Source organism: Diadema antillarum, unplaced genomic scaffold (assembly GCF_040938485.1).
Source record: "Diadema antillarum isolate AM-2024a unplaced genomic scaffold, OU_Dant_1.0 seq00000035_RagTag, whole genome shotgun sequence".
In the NCBI taxonomy this organism is placed as follows: domain Eukaryota; kingdom Metazoa; phylum Echinodermata; class Echinoidea; order Diadematoida; family Diadematidae; genus Diadema; species Diadema antillarum.
In genome coordinates, this window is record NW_027271149.1 from 791,730 (window position 1) to 805,327 (window position 13,598).

Genomic DNA, 13,598 nt, shown 5'->3' on the forward strand with positions numbered 1-13,598 from the left:
GCTGATAATCAAACAATTAAATACCATCATCATCCTGCATATTATATGTATGTCTGATACTTTATTCATATTAATCAATTCATTGTTCATGAGCCTCCACTTTCTCAAGGCACACGTACATGACTGTCATAAGAAAGCAGAAAGTTATACCGATTACCTACTAACTTTGCATACTGTGTACTATATGACCCTCTCTGATTAGATAAGAAGTACATTGTAGTAAATCCTTATGAAAGGTCTATACATGTATGCACATTATCATATACTAGTATGCACACATCATATGCTTGGGTTGTTTGAAATTGAATTTAAATTTCCTCCAATTTCCATTTATCAAACCTGCACACAATGTGATGCAATATTTGTAAAGATATGTATGTTATGTGATAAATATCCAGCAAACGTAAATTTCCATTACAATTTCAATCAAGAAAGAAACATTTATAGCCATGAATACAGTGTGAACAACGGCCTGTTCATATGTTAAAGTATTTATTAGATTTGCAATGAATATCCTCCTGTACTGACAGTGTAAATGTTATACACATCATGTGGTATTGCTTTTGCAAGCTATCGTGCTGCTGTAGAGCTCTCAACCTATCTGTGGATGAGCCCTAATGTGTTGTGATATAGTGTATATTATGTAATCATCTACTTTAGGTTCTAAGGTCCGAGGCACAAATATGGATGTAACCTGAATCATATCAGCAATATATACAAATGTTTACAGTGCAGCATCTATACCAATTGGTAAGCATTTCCCCTGTGGATTCAATGAAAACAGCTTATTAATGAAAATTAATGAAAATGAAAGAGATTTTAAAAAAAGATAATCTTTGTATGAAAAGTGCACATTCCTACAACTTGCTAAGTACTAACATAAGGCCAATTATTACTCCCCCTGTTTCCTGAAGTCTTGAGTCTTGATGAAGTAATTCCTATACACTCTAGCAGCTGTAACACAGCTAGAACAGTATAATGAAAATAGCAAGTCAAGTTCTATTTTAATTCTAATGGTGGAGAAATTCAATTGTGTTGAATGGGCCAAAGGACCAAACTCCACAAATGATATCACATTTCAAGGAAATCTGAATATTCTTTCAGACCATGGTTGTCAAATTTACATGATCAATGGAAAAAGAACTGATAAGAACTGATGTACAAATTTATAGTCTTGCCTTACATTCTGCATGTACAAGTGTATGTCACATATATGTCACATAACCTTTAACGTCTTCAGAATGTAAACTGAGCAATCATGAAATTTATAAAATGTATTAATCCGGTAATGCATTGCTGATAATCAAACAATTAAATACCATCATCATCCTGCATATTATATGTATGTCTGATACTTTATTCATATTAATCAATTCATTGTTCATGAGCCTCCACTTTCTCAAGGCACACATACATTCTCTTTCAAAACTTTGAGGGGCAGAGAGGATTCGCACGGAAGGGCACCGATAAACCAGACCAACGAATGCACTTCAGACACTCTCGCTACCCCCAAATTGATGGGGAGCCGCATCACTGGTGTTCAGTCTCAGATGTAATTGGCTGAAGGGAATTAGTGGGAAGGCAGACAGATTTGTCTTTAATAGACAGAAGACTTATGGGCATTAGAAAGATAATTCTCCACAGGATTTGAGATGAGATTGGGAGGGCCCCAGCCATACGAGCCAAATGTCAAAACTCCCATAATGAAAGAGGGCGGATCGTGAATTATGCAATAGATTAATATGATGAAAAAAGCAAAGAGAGTTTCAGATACAGTTTCTCAAGATACCATGCAGGGGAGGTTTTGCACAGCACAGCCCCAAACATCATTTTCAAATTGTAAAGGTGATGGCACCTGCATTTATGGTGAAATGCCAACACTTGTTTAGAAGTACAATTCTAAGGAGTATTTCTCCAAAAAAGGGGAATTAAAGTTTCATTAAAACCTGGCAAGAAAGAAGAAAGTTGCTGAACTTTAAAGTCTCACACTTTAACAATACCATGATTTTGGTAACAGCGCAATGGCATTATACACATTTTATGACATGTGATAGCAGTGTCATCGCCTCATATTTCACATGATTACAGAGTGGAAATTTGCAATTGGATTCACTTCAACACTGGTGAATGTTGGCTTTAAATTTGCCCTTATCCTTCAAAGTCAGACACATAAAGATATTATTTGGCACAACTCTAAAAAATTAATCAAAACATCTAGACAACAGGGACACATCTTTACATGTTGATTTCACCATTCAGCTGCTGCCACTGTCATTTCTCAAATCGAATGGAACTTTTTGAACGAAGTGACTGGCCAGGATTTAATTTAAAAAAAAAAAGATTATTCTTTCTTTCTTTCTTTTTTCACTGCCACATATTTCCATCTCTCGTTAGCTGATGGAAGTTGACACTTTTCTGAACCAGTCTCATCCCCTGCAGTTTTCCCCTGAATAACTATTTTGGGTACCTGCACCTCAGTTATCGCATCCTTTGTACCTATCATGCAAAGCTACAAATACAGTGTAAATCAAAATCTTTAGAGCAAGTACATAAAGATCTAAAAACGGGTCATTCATCCTTCAAGATGATAATGCCAGACAAAATTCCTGATAGAACTTCCCTAGTCCCACCCCTTTGATTCTCTGGAGGGTTTGTGGAGAGCTGGCTCCAAATCAAAGCCAGTGATATAAACCTGCCCTGAGTGACATTTCCAAGACGATAAAATCTCTCCCTCCGTGTGGATTAGACTCAGAAGGGTTTCTGACTGGCGGATGAATTTGTCCGTCCAATCACGTTTCTAAAACCTTTGTTATTTAGAAAGCATTTTTGGACTTGCAAAGTGTTTAGATATAGAAAAGAGTCTCCTTGGCAACCATTCACTGCAGGTGACTTTGTGAAGATTTTAAACATGCATGCATTGCTGCAAGTGACTTTGTAAAGATTATAAACATGCACCCAGACTCACAACAAAACATCACAGACCCTTTTAACCACAACTGGCAAAATTTGATTTGAAAAACACTTGTTTGGGAGAAATGTGATTGAAGCTTTGCCTTCAGACTTACAGTAATTACAGTGAAACCTTGTTATGATGAGGTCGCACGAAAAGCCAGATACACGTACCTGATACAACAAGATGATTTGGCATGTCCCACTCTTTTTTATATTCTTTACTTTTTATCCTTGATACAACAAGATCCCTGATATAATGAGGAAATTTCAGTGCTTCCAAGTGGCTTGTTAGTACAAAGTTCCCCTGTACTCAATTATGGATGAAATGCGCTTCTAAACATGTTTACAACACAATAAATGTTTCTAAAAATTTGTTTACAAACAAGATCCCCAGTAAGTGTGAAACTCCTCTCATCTTCAATTACAATGAAATATGCTTCTAAACCTGTTTACAACACAATAAAGTATGTTTACAAAATGGTTTACAAACAAGATTCCCAGTAAGTGTGAAACTCCTCTCATCCAGGATCAGATTTCCTGAATCCTATCAGAACTGGAAATATCTCATCCCTGCAGAACTTCACGGATGCCCCAAGACTCTCAAGTGAGACAAGGAAACAATGCTGAGAATGCTCGCTGTACGTGTGCCACAGAGCGGGAGCTCAAGAATCAGTATTAACTTTGCGGAGCGACATTGATGGGGTCACCCCTCCCTCCGTCTCACACAGCCTCCATTTTGATTATCAGTCGGCTAGTTATTGAACCTGTCAATTCAAGAGCACGGCTGCACCCAGCTTTTAAGCCGCACCGAGGAACAGGATACCTTTATCATGCACACACTTCTTCTAACATCTCCAACCTTATTTGGTATTTCACTATCACATTGCTAATCTTCCAACCATTCAGTATAAAAAAACGCATTTGTTACTTGTTACTGAAATGTAAATCACAAAGTGAGGTATCATTTCATCCAAATCATTTTTTTTAATCATCTCTTTTAAGTGAAAGACACAACACAAGTAATCTACTTCATAATATCTCTTGCTAATGTACAGATGAGAAAAAGTCCACAGTTCATCATTCATTTGGCAAATCAATATTTAACTCCAGTTCAAAAAGGCAACCACACATTCACGTGTACCTAACTATAAAGAAAACAAAAGTGAGCTGTGAGACCCCCAGAATAGATGATTTTGCAGTTCTGCCTCAGACTGAGCAGCAAAACAAGACAATTGACCCAAGAAGTAAGCTGAGACTATGAACAGGAAGTCATAGATATCTCTTATTCCTTCCTGTATTACCCAAACTGAAAGAAATGAAAACAGAACAAAATTCACGTCTCATGGAAACACAAATATTTCAAGTCTGATAGATCACTCCTGATCTTTCCATTTGGTATATAATAATTCTACCTTTCCCACTTGCCCACACAATGTATTCATGTTTTTCATGGTACATCTACAGCTCAGTATTCTCACACTTGTTGATAAGCATGTTATTAAAGAAGCATGTTCTAAGCTAATGGAGTTTAGTACACTATGTGTCTGACAGCAAACTACAACTATGGATTTTTTTTTTTTTGTCAATTCCAGACCACTACCTAAATTTGGTTGTGTATTTTTGTAGTTCAAGAGGTTAGACCTACTACAAAGTATGGGGCAAAGCTTTGTTTAACTTCCTGGACATTTGCTTTTGTGACTATGATATACAATTTGTACAGTGTATAGTGTATGCATGAAGGGTACACTATCAAGGACACTGTAAGTGTACTGGAAAGCTACAGTATAGGGAATACATATTTGATTGACAGGTCATGGCGTCTCAGACACAGCTGCTGTATAGGACGTCATTTACAATTTGCTGTTGGTGGGGAGACTTATTCGGCACCTGAACAGTTTGTGACACAATTTTAAACATTTTCGCTTCGGACCTGAGTTTCCATGCCTGGGCAAAAGCGACAGGAAGGTGAATTTCAATTTTAACAAACTACATTGTACATTTCATAAAATCTGGAATTCTGTTTTGCGATAAACTTTGTATGAACATTTAAGTAAATTCTTTTTACGTCATAAGATTCTCATTCTTGTAAGTTCCCTCAATTTTCAACAATAGCAGAAAATACCCATCCCTTCAATTTGGACACCCTAGCTCTTCTCCTTTTAACCCTGCCCCCTCCCCATACATTTGATAATTTAAGATTCATTCATCAGTAAGGCTATCTGTGAGCTTTAAAATGCAAACAATGCTTGTACCTACAGGATAACATTGAGGTTGACGATTACACTTGAAGGAAAGTGCTCTTCCAACAGAGAGTGTGACTCACGTACCTGACTCACTTGTATGAGTCTTTGTAAGGGAAAGTTTACCCTAGCTCTCTCTCTCAGTATAATGTAACATGATGATGTAATGGCAACATCCATCAACGTGACAAAACATTCATCACTGTGTATCATGCACTCTTTACTTGAGGAATATCACCCCAACACATCCCCCACCCCCATCCCGCAAAAAAACAAACAAAAACAAAACAAAAACACTTCAAACTTCATAGTGATGCGTTGTCAATGGTTGCATCATCAAACACACACATCACTGACGAGGCGCAATTTCTTTGCGTGAAACTGCGGGGAGGGGGGAATCTTGGAGACCCACACACATGCAATGGCGGCAATCACCTCAGCCAGCAGAGATAATTGTGGCTCTTGCCATCATGGAGTGGCCCGCTGTAATTTCAGAGAAAGGTGAGTAATCAGACGTTACTGGATGGATCACTGCCGGGAGGCGAAGGGGCCTTGAGGAAGGAGCAAACTGACGGGGGATGTCATGAACTATAAATCAAAGGAGCATGAATCAAACAGTCATAGTACTTCGAGTACACACCATCGCATTAAAAAGACAGTCTGGATTAATTAGAGTTTTGTTTATAAAATATATTTCCCCATAGTAGGTCTAGATCCCACCTATGGCTACAAAGTAATGACTTTCAAATGAATTTGTGCAGTACTGAATAACCCCCCCCCCAAAAAAAAAAAAAAAAAAATACACAGCACTTCGTTGTACAAAATTCATTGTGCACAAAAATTAAAAGTGGACAGGAGAAAAAGAATTTTATATTACTGAAATTTGTATCAAAACAATATAGATTCATAAAAGAATGATACTGAAAACTTATGAAAAGAAGGGATGTATAGTGGAAGATAATTAGGAAAGGACAAGATTAATTTCTTTTCTTTTATTTCAAGATTAATCAATGGCAACAGTCTCCATTGATAAAATGTCAGCAGCAAATTAATTATTGCTGTCTTGAATAACAATGCATACATGTCGATTTACTTCCTGTACATCTGTGCTGGAGCCTAAAAGGCACAATGTACTTTATTTCATCCATTCAGTGATTTTGTTCCCCTTTTTTTGACACAGCTGACGCAAGTCTACATCCTCAAGTTCCGGCCTCCTTCGCAAATTATGTTAGCATGTCTGCCAGCACAAATTTGATAGCATAACACAGTGAAGTACAACTATGAATTTTTTTTATGCCTGTCAGAGGCAGAGATCGTGGGTAGAGTGCAGAAGGGTGCCCGGGTACTTGATCAAATGGAACAAATGCCAGGAGATCAGATGCCGAGATGAAATAATATTGCCTCCTATCGTGATTGACTTGTGTAGAATGTGTACACTGCTGTGATATGAGTCTGGTAGACCTGCGCTCACTCCTCCCAGCTCCTCCTCCATCTCCTCCTCCTCCTGCCCTATGTACAACTGTAGCTATGAGATACTACACAAGAACTGTGATCCCTAATGAGATCAGTTACCAGTCTATATGACTCCACTGACACAGAGCTCTTATTTCAATAGTCAACACTGAATGCCAGGGAGTTACGTATTGCCGGCACTGTCAGGTTTTCATGCATTTCCAGCTACTAATCAATACAACCTAGCAAGTGGATGCGGGTAATTAATTTGTGACCTGCATGTATTAATGCACCCAGGCACTGGTCAGTCTGGATTGGAGAGGCCACATTGTCCAAATGATGCCTATTCATAGTATTCAATATCATCTTATCATTAGAAATTATGTTGAGGAATATTCACTAGCTTTGTTTTGTTTTTGCCATATCTTCCAAAAATGATCTTTCAGCTGATTCAATGTTTCACATACTTTAAACTGTCAAGCATCAGAGCAATGAGTCTCTGTGCAGGTAGACTGATCAATGACTGAAGCACTGATCTTGCATACCTACGACAAACATCAAGATGAGCGTAGGGCTTTATCCTTGTATGCTTTTCATTCATGCCCAATAGCAAACATCCCAATTCAAAATACCAAACCACAAATATGTTGAGGGGAGTCAACTACCTTTGAACATCCTGTAAGTACAACATTTTTCAAGAGAAAAAAAAAAGATGATTGACATGCCAACAAGTACGAAGTACAGTGTAGGCCTATAGAATTTCTCCATTGCCCAATAAAGTCACTCACACTTAGAGAAAATTTAGCCTAATTTGAATATTATCATTATTAAAGTAATTTTGACAGAGAACAACTGGTACCATCAGCAGCTTACCAAAAGGTTGCATGACTAAATTAAACAGTACAACCATTCTCAAAGCCAGTTAGTCCAGTATAGTGTCTTGAGGACAATCTTGAAGCTCATTGTGACATTGGCATTGCTTGTGTGATGCTCAGGACTACAAAAGCATATTGTTACATTTATGTTAGTTTGATGGTAATACAGTCAACATCCAGATAACAATTTAGGGCACAAAACTTCTACTGATCCTGTTTGTTTTGTTGAACACAGAACTTATCTGCTCTTAACTTCAGACTCAAAGCCTGAGCTTACAATGGAGTTACATAAATTAAATTTTTATACTGTACAAATCCATCACACAGGAAAACTAATAGGACAGTATCAACATCCTCACACTGATATCAGAAATGCCTTAAAAGTGGACACAATTTGTCAAACTCATGTTTTCCTCATCTCTTCTGCTCTTTGCTTTTGTTTACTGTGCTGATTTTTGTATGTTTTAATTGTTTCTGTTGCTCTGGCTTGACTCCTGACCACAATAACACATGACAATTAGTGTATCGCTTAAATTTCTTTCTGCTATTATATAAATCAAACACAGTTCTCCAGGACTGGAGGAAGTCAATAAAAGAAAAAGAAGCTGGAGAAACTAGCCCGTCAAATATCAACAATGAATTTCTGTAACTGCACCACTGTACCAGCTTACCAGGATATTAATAGTCCAGCCACTTTGAATGGAGGTTTAAAGGAACAGAACAAAACACAAATCTGATGTAGGGGCCTAGTATCTAGTGATGATCATCCACAGTAAGCAGGCTCATTGATGGTGAGATCAAACCATTTCTTTTTTCTTTCTTTCCAGGAAGAAAGGCCGTGGTACGCACAAGAGCGAACATATTAGTCAATAGATCAACTGTTCAAACACCACTGACATTCCACATCACACCTTTATTATAGCAATATAGTTTATTGAAGTCAAGGCAAAGATGAAACAATAAAAAAGGGGAAATCACTCCTACCTTTCATTGCGAAGCAAAAAAGTCCGACTAAAATTCCGAACGTTCCTCTGTTGGCCATCGTTTACCTGCAAATCCAAGCTAGAACGTAGAAGTGGTAAATATGATTCCTTCAACTTCACGAAACTAATCCACAACAAATCGCGAACGGAACACTCAGCTGCTAGCTGGCTGGAGGACCAACAGACAGTCACAGCCTAGCGCCTCGTCGTAGGCAGCGGCCCGGGCCGGGAGAGGTAAGCGTACCGGCGATGAATTAGACCTGCGTGCTGCTTCGCTGCCGCTCCGGTGAGGTGCAATTTCTTCAAGATGGAGTTGTAGATTAATAAAACAAAATTTAGAGTAGCGGAAGATCCACTTTTTGAAACAAGTTAATTGTGGGGATCAAAATTCATGTTCGAGTTCACATAGAGAAGAAACAACTTTATTCGTAACGATGCAGCTCCACCAGTACGTCCCCGCTCCTTAGCTAGCCGAGCAACTTTACAGTACGATTGTTCTTCTCTCTCATTTATTTTCTATCCAGCAACAGCGCACGCAAGCAAGGTTAAGCGTGCATCTCTCCTTTATGTACCCGTACTACTGTACCCGCAAACGATCTGCTGTACAGTTATGCTGTGTCGGCGGTGGCGATGGCAGCTTCCATCGATCGACGGTCCGTAGGGGATTTGTGCGGGCGACACGTACACGCTCACCACAAGGAAACCAGTGAAAAGAGCTTCTGTCGTTGGTGTTGTTTCTATTTAGAACAAATACTACCTGTCTATAGCGGCCACCCACCAAAGGAAGCGAAAAAGTGGCCGCTACAGGCAGGGATGTTATCATGGCTTTTTTCTTGGAGGAATTGTGTTTAGTGGTGGCATGATACGACAGTTGGCCGCTATACGGTAGTCGCTGTAGACAGGTTTGACTGTATTTTGTTTTCGGTTTATGTCATAATTACATGTTATAATAAGAGATTATGGTAAATCATTGCTCATTTGATATTATGAACATCTTTGAAAAGAAGAGATTATCATTATCATTTTTTTTTATTATCATTATCATTCTTAATTGTGAGCTGATGAAACCCGGAAGTGGCACCAGAAATATAAACTGCCCTCCCCACCATTATAAAAAAACGTGGCGCCGGCTCTGAATAGATTGTTAAATCTGACATGAACGGCATATTTTGATAGAGAACACTTATGAAGACATGCAACGTTTTGGTTTCTCTCGTTTCTTTTTTTTTATTTTTTTATTTTTATTTTGGGTGTATTATGAGGAAGCATGATTGTTTCTGAAAATTACTGAATAGTTGTCAAATATCTCATCGAAGTTGTTAGTCAAAGTTTACTTAAGCCATTAGGGCCTACGTACAGTAGGCCTATAGGCCTAGGTCAAAAATTGTGATCTCAATGTGCGTTTTCTTCATCATCTATATCATCTTCTTCTTTTTCCTCCTCTTCTACTTCTACTTCTTCCTCTTCTTCTTCTTCTTCTTCTTCTTCTTCTTCTCCTTCTCCTTTCTCCTCCTTCTTTTTCTTCTTCTCCTTAAGTCTTTCTTCTCCTCCTATGATAGTTTTGTATCAATGTGTCAATTTTCCTTGCGTAATTGAAAACTAAATCCGGACGAGATTCCTTGTTTTTGTGAAGCGATGTCTCTCACCCACCTCCCTGCTGGTCAAAGACTACTGGTATCATCAACATGGAATGAAACTCAACGAAAGGGGTCGCCCTCTTCATCCATCATCCTCCACTATACTCCCTTATCCTATTCATTTTCCATCATGGTTTGGAGATAGATGTACGCATAATAGGGTATCTAAATCTGACACATTGCTCAGAGCATGGACCTTTACCACAATGGACCCTACTCAAAGCGATACAGTAAGTTAAAATTCAACCCGGGAGCTCTTCCCACCTCCCTGGTTCAACTCTGAGGTAGGACATTATCACATAAAAATTATATAATGATAAAATTGTGTCCTCCTCTATAGGGTATATAGAAGAACAGTGACAGAAAATCTATTTCCCAATATTATTTTGTGCAAAATGGAGACAAAGGGGTTATGAAGTAAAAATAAAACAGTGTGTGTGCCTGCGTCGGTGTATTCAGATATCAAGACAGATAACTACATAATGGTTAGGACAGTAAAGGGGGGGGGGGGGGGGGTGGGGGACAACCGGAAGTAATTTCCTGCGTTTGAGTAATCGCAATCAATGACGTATTATTATACATTGAAGTCGCCGGAAGTTGCTACCAATCGTATCAAAATTGCACACACTACTAATTTGCGTTTCCGCCAAATTCGGCACTGTGCGCGATTCGATAAGAGCTATTGTGACCGTTTGTTTACGTATCAACAATATTGAACTCGGGATTATTCAACCTCGCTGCAAAGGAACGCTTGAATTACATAGATATTTTGTTGTTCTTTGTCAGGCAGGCTTTACGATTTATCTTCCGAAAGAATTGCATAAATGCATGAGCTTTATCTATTGAGACGTATCAGAATGATATTATCTCCTAAAATATTGTGACAAAATATTTTTTTCAAGGCTCTGATACTACAGTACGTAATATTTGCGTAAAACTTATACAACTTAAAATACACAGGCTTATCAAGGGGACCAGGACCGATTACCGTATATTTGAGATTAGACAAAGTTATATCTTAACATATTGAATAGAAATAATTTTCTTTGAATGTTCATTGTGGAAAATCCCTAGATATATAGGGTGGTGACAGTAATTGTCTCAACCAACTGAACGGGGTACTATCCATGCACACATTGCTTTGACAACGACTCTGTTATCTATTAACATGCACGTCTTTCCGTTGGTAATGAGATCCGCCTGTACCCGGCACAACCAATTAATTACACTGGCTTCCCAATTGTTCACTATGCATGTGAATATTCCTTCATTTTCCTCAAATAGCCAGTCTCATCAGTACCAACAGATGACCACTAAATGCAAGAAAACATTATAAAGTTCTATTATACAATGTACTTCTCTTTAGCCGAAATATTCAAGCAGCAGGATCATGGTATACAAAATTGTCTGCGGTTAAAACCACCGCGAGGATTAAATTTCTTTGGTTCTTTGGTTTTATGATTGATGCTATACATTGGTTATTGTGGTTGCTCGACCACGGTAACAGGCAGACCCGGAACGTTAAGATATGCTCATTAAACTATCATTACTAAACATGAAATAGCCTATGTTGGTGCCTGTCTATAATCGTGGTCATTGTGAATGGTAACTGCGTGGGAGTTGTGTATGCACAGTGCAACGTAGGCCTAAAAACATACTAACAATCAGTCATGCTGTCACCATCAGACTTGATAAAATGTCCAGAAACACACATTTTCATCCATGAAAAAAATGAACAAATCATATATAACCAACTCCACTTCCTTTTCAGCGGTAATTGTTTCTTCGCCCAAGTCGCCAAAGCAGATCGCAAAGCAAGTATTCTATTACTGATTTCCTTCTTCTGCCATGGAATATAAATTTCCCACATAAAATCACGCCCATTACCCCAAACAACATTACAGTCGCCGTCTTCGCCACTTTAATTTTGTCTTATCTTTTGTTTCTTCCTATGGTTTTGTATAATGCATGCAATCATGCGCTCACAATAGTAAAAATCCAGGATAGGGTCAATGCACTTCACTGGGAAGACAATAATTTCGCGATAGTATATAAGCTATCTGTTTCTAATTATTTCACAATGATTGAAGGTTTGCGTATATACGCCTATAATAAACGTGCAGATCAAGTATTATTCATCATATTAAACACTATCGTTGATTTCAAGAGTGCATGGTTCAAGAAGACAGATAAAATGAAATAAAAAAGACAAACTGCTTGACAGTAATCTCTCCATTATTACACTTACAAGTTTGTTTGTCATCCCACTTCTGTATAGGTTGACAGTCGTGGGAGCTCTGTCTTAGCGTTGTGAATAATTTATTTAGGCCTATGGATCACCTCTGTTTCCATTCTTTCAAGCAATCTATTTTACGCATATATCGCTCATTCTGAAGAAAATAAAATCGTATCATATACATACGCTGTGTACATAAATAGAATTGGATAAATAGAATTGGACGTGACTTCCTCCATCCCAACAACAAAAACAATTACTACAAAGATAGTGTACTCTATCTGCATGCCATTACTAACAAACTGTGCAAGAGTTTACCGGGAAAACATAGGTATACGTGAACACATTGAAAGTACAAACAAACACATATATACACAACCTTTGACAACTGAAACTTTGTTTTCCATATATTTTTCTTCATCTTTTTCTTCTTCTTCTTCTTCTTCTTCTTCTTCTTCTTCTTCTTCATCATCATCATCATCATCATCATCGTATGTAAACATTATATTCACTGTGTGAATAGTGTGCAAGAGTGATGTAAATAAAGTACCATTTTGAAAAGTCAAAAAAAGTCTTCATCATCATCATCATCATCATCTTCTTCTTCTTCTTCTTCTTCTATTTAATTCTTCGCCTTTATCCTCTCTCTTATCCTTGATCTTTCTCTCGACTGATTCTTCTCCTGTCCACCTTTCTGACCTCAATTATTATCAGTTTGATAATCTGACAGTAGGCGGAGACGTGACTTCTTGTGAATGACCTTTCCCCGTTCTCGTGGTATACTAGATTGACATACAATGAAACCTTGTGATAATAATTGTGAAATTTTACTGTATATTATGCAAATAAAATTATCATGCATGCATGGCATAGTGACTACTAGTCTACGGGTGTTCAATTGTGATAGAGACAAAACTTCATTATAGAAGTTATTTCAAAACGACGAATGCTCCTATATACTATAGTTTTGTATATTGTAAAAGTGAAAGTCCAACATGTGCTGCATAAATACAGGATCTACCATCACTTTAGTGTGGGAACAGTCAATGTTATCTTAACCACGACCCTACACGATCACTCACTGAATACTAGGTCAGTATAAACAAAAGAGGAAAATGAATGCAGGTAGAAAATAAAGAACAATAATATGAAGAAGAGGAAGAGAGAAGGAGAGATTTGTAGAAAGAGAGAGATGGGAGAAAAGGGGAGAGAAAGGGAAAATT

General features: G+C 37.9%; 1 protein-coding gene across 1 annotated transcript in view; it reads right to left on the reverse strand.

Annotated features, from left to right (window-relative positions):
- The window catches only part of LOC139725330 (protein kinase C-binding protein NELL2-like), a 50,950-nt gene extending 42,356 nt beyond the window's left edge, over window positions 1–8,594 (reverse strand). Inside the window, exon 1 of the mRNA XM_071636417.1 lies at window positions 8,504–8,594. Coding sequence (XP_071492518.1) covers window positions 8,504–8,561 — 58 coding nt within the window. The 5' untranslated portion in view covers window positions 8,562–8,594. The remainder of the gene's footprint in view (window positions 1–8,503) is intronic.
- Between the last annotated feature and the right edge of the window lie 5,004 nt (window positions 8,595–13,598).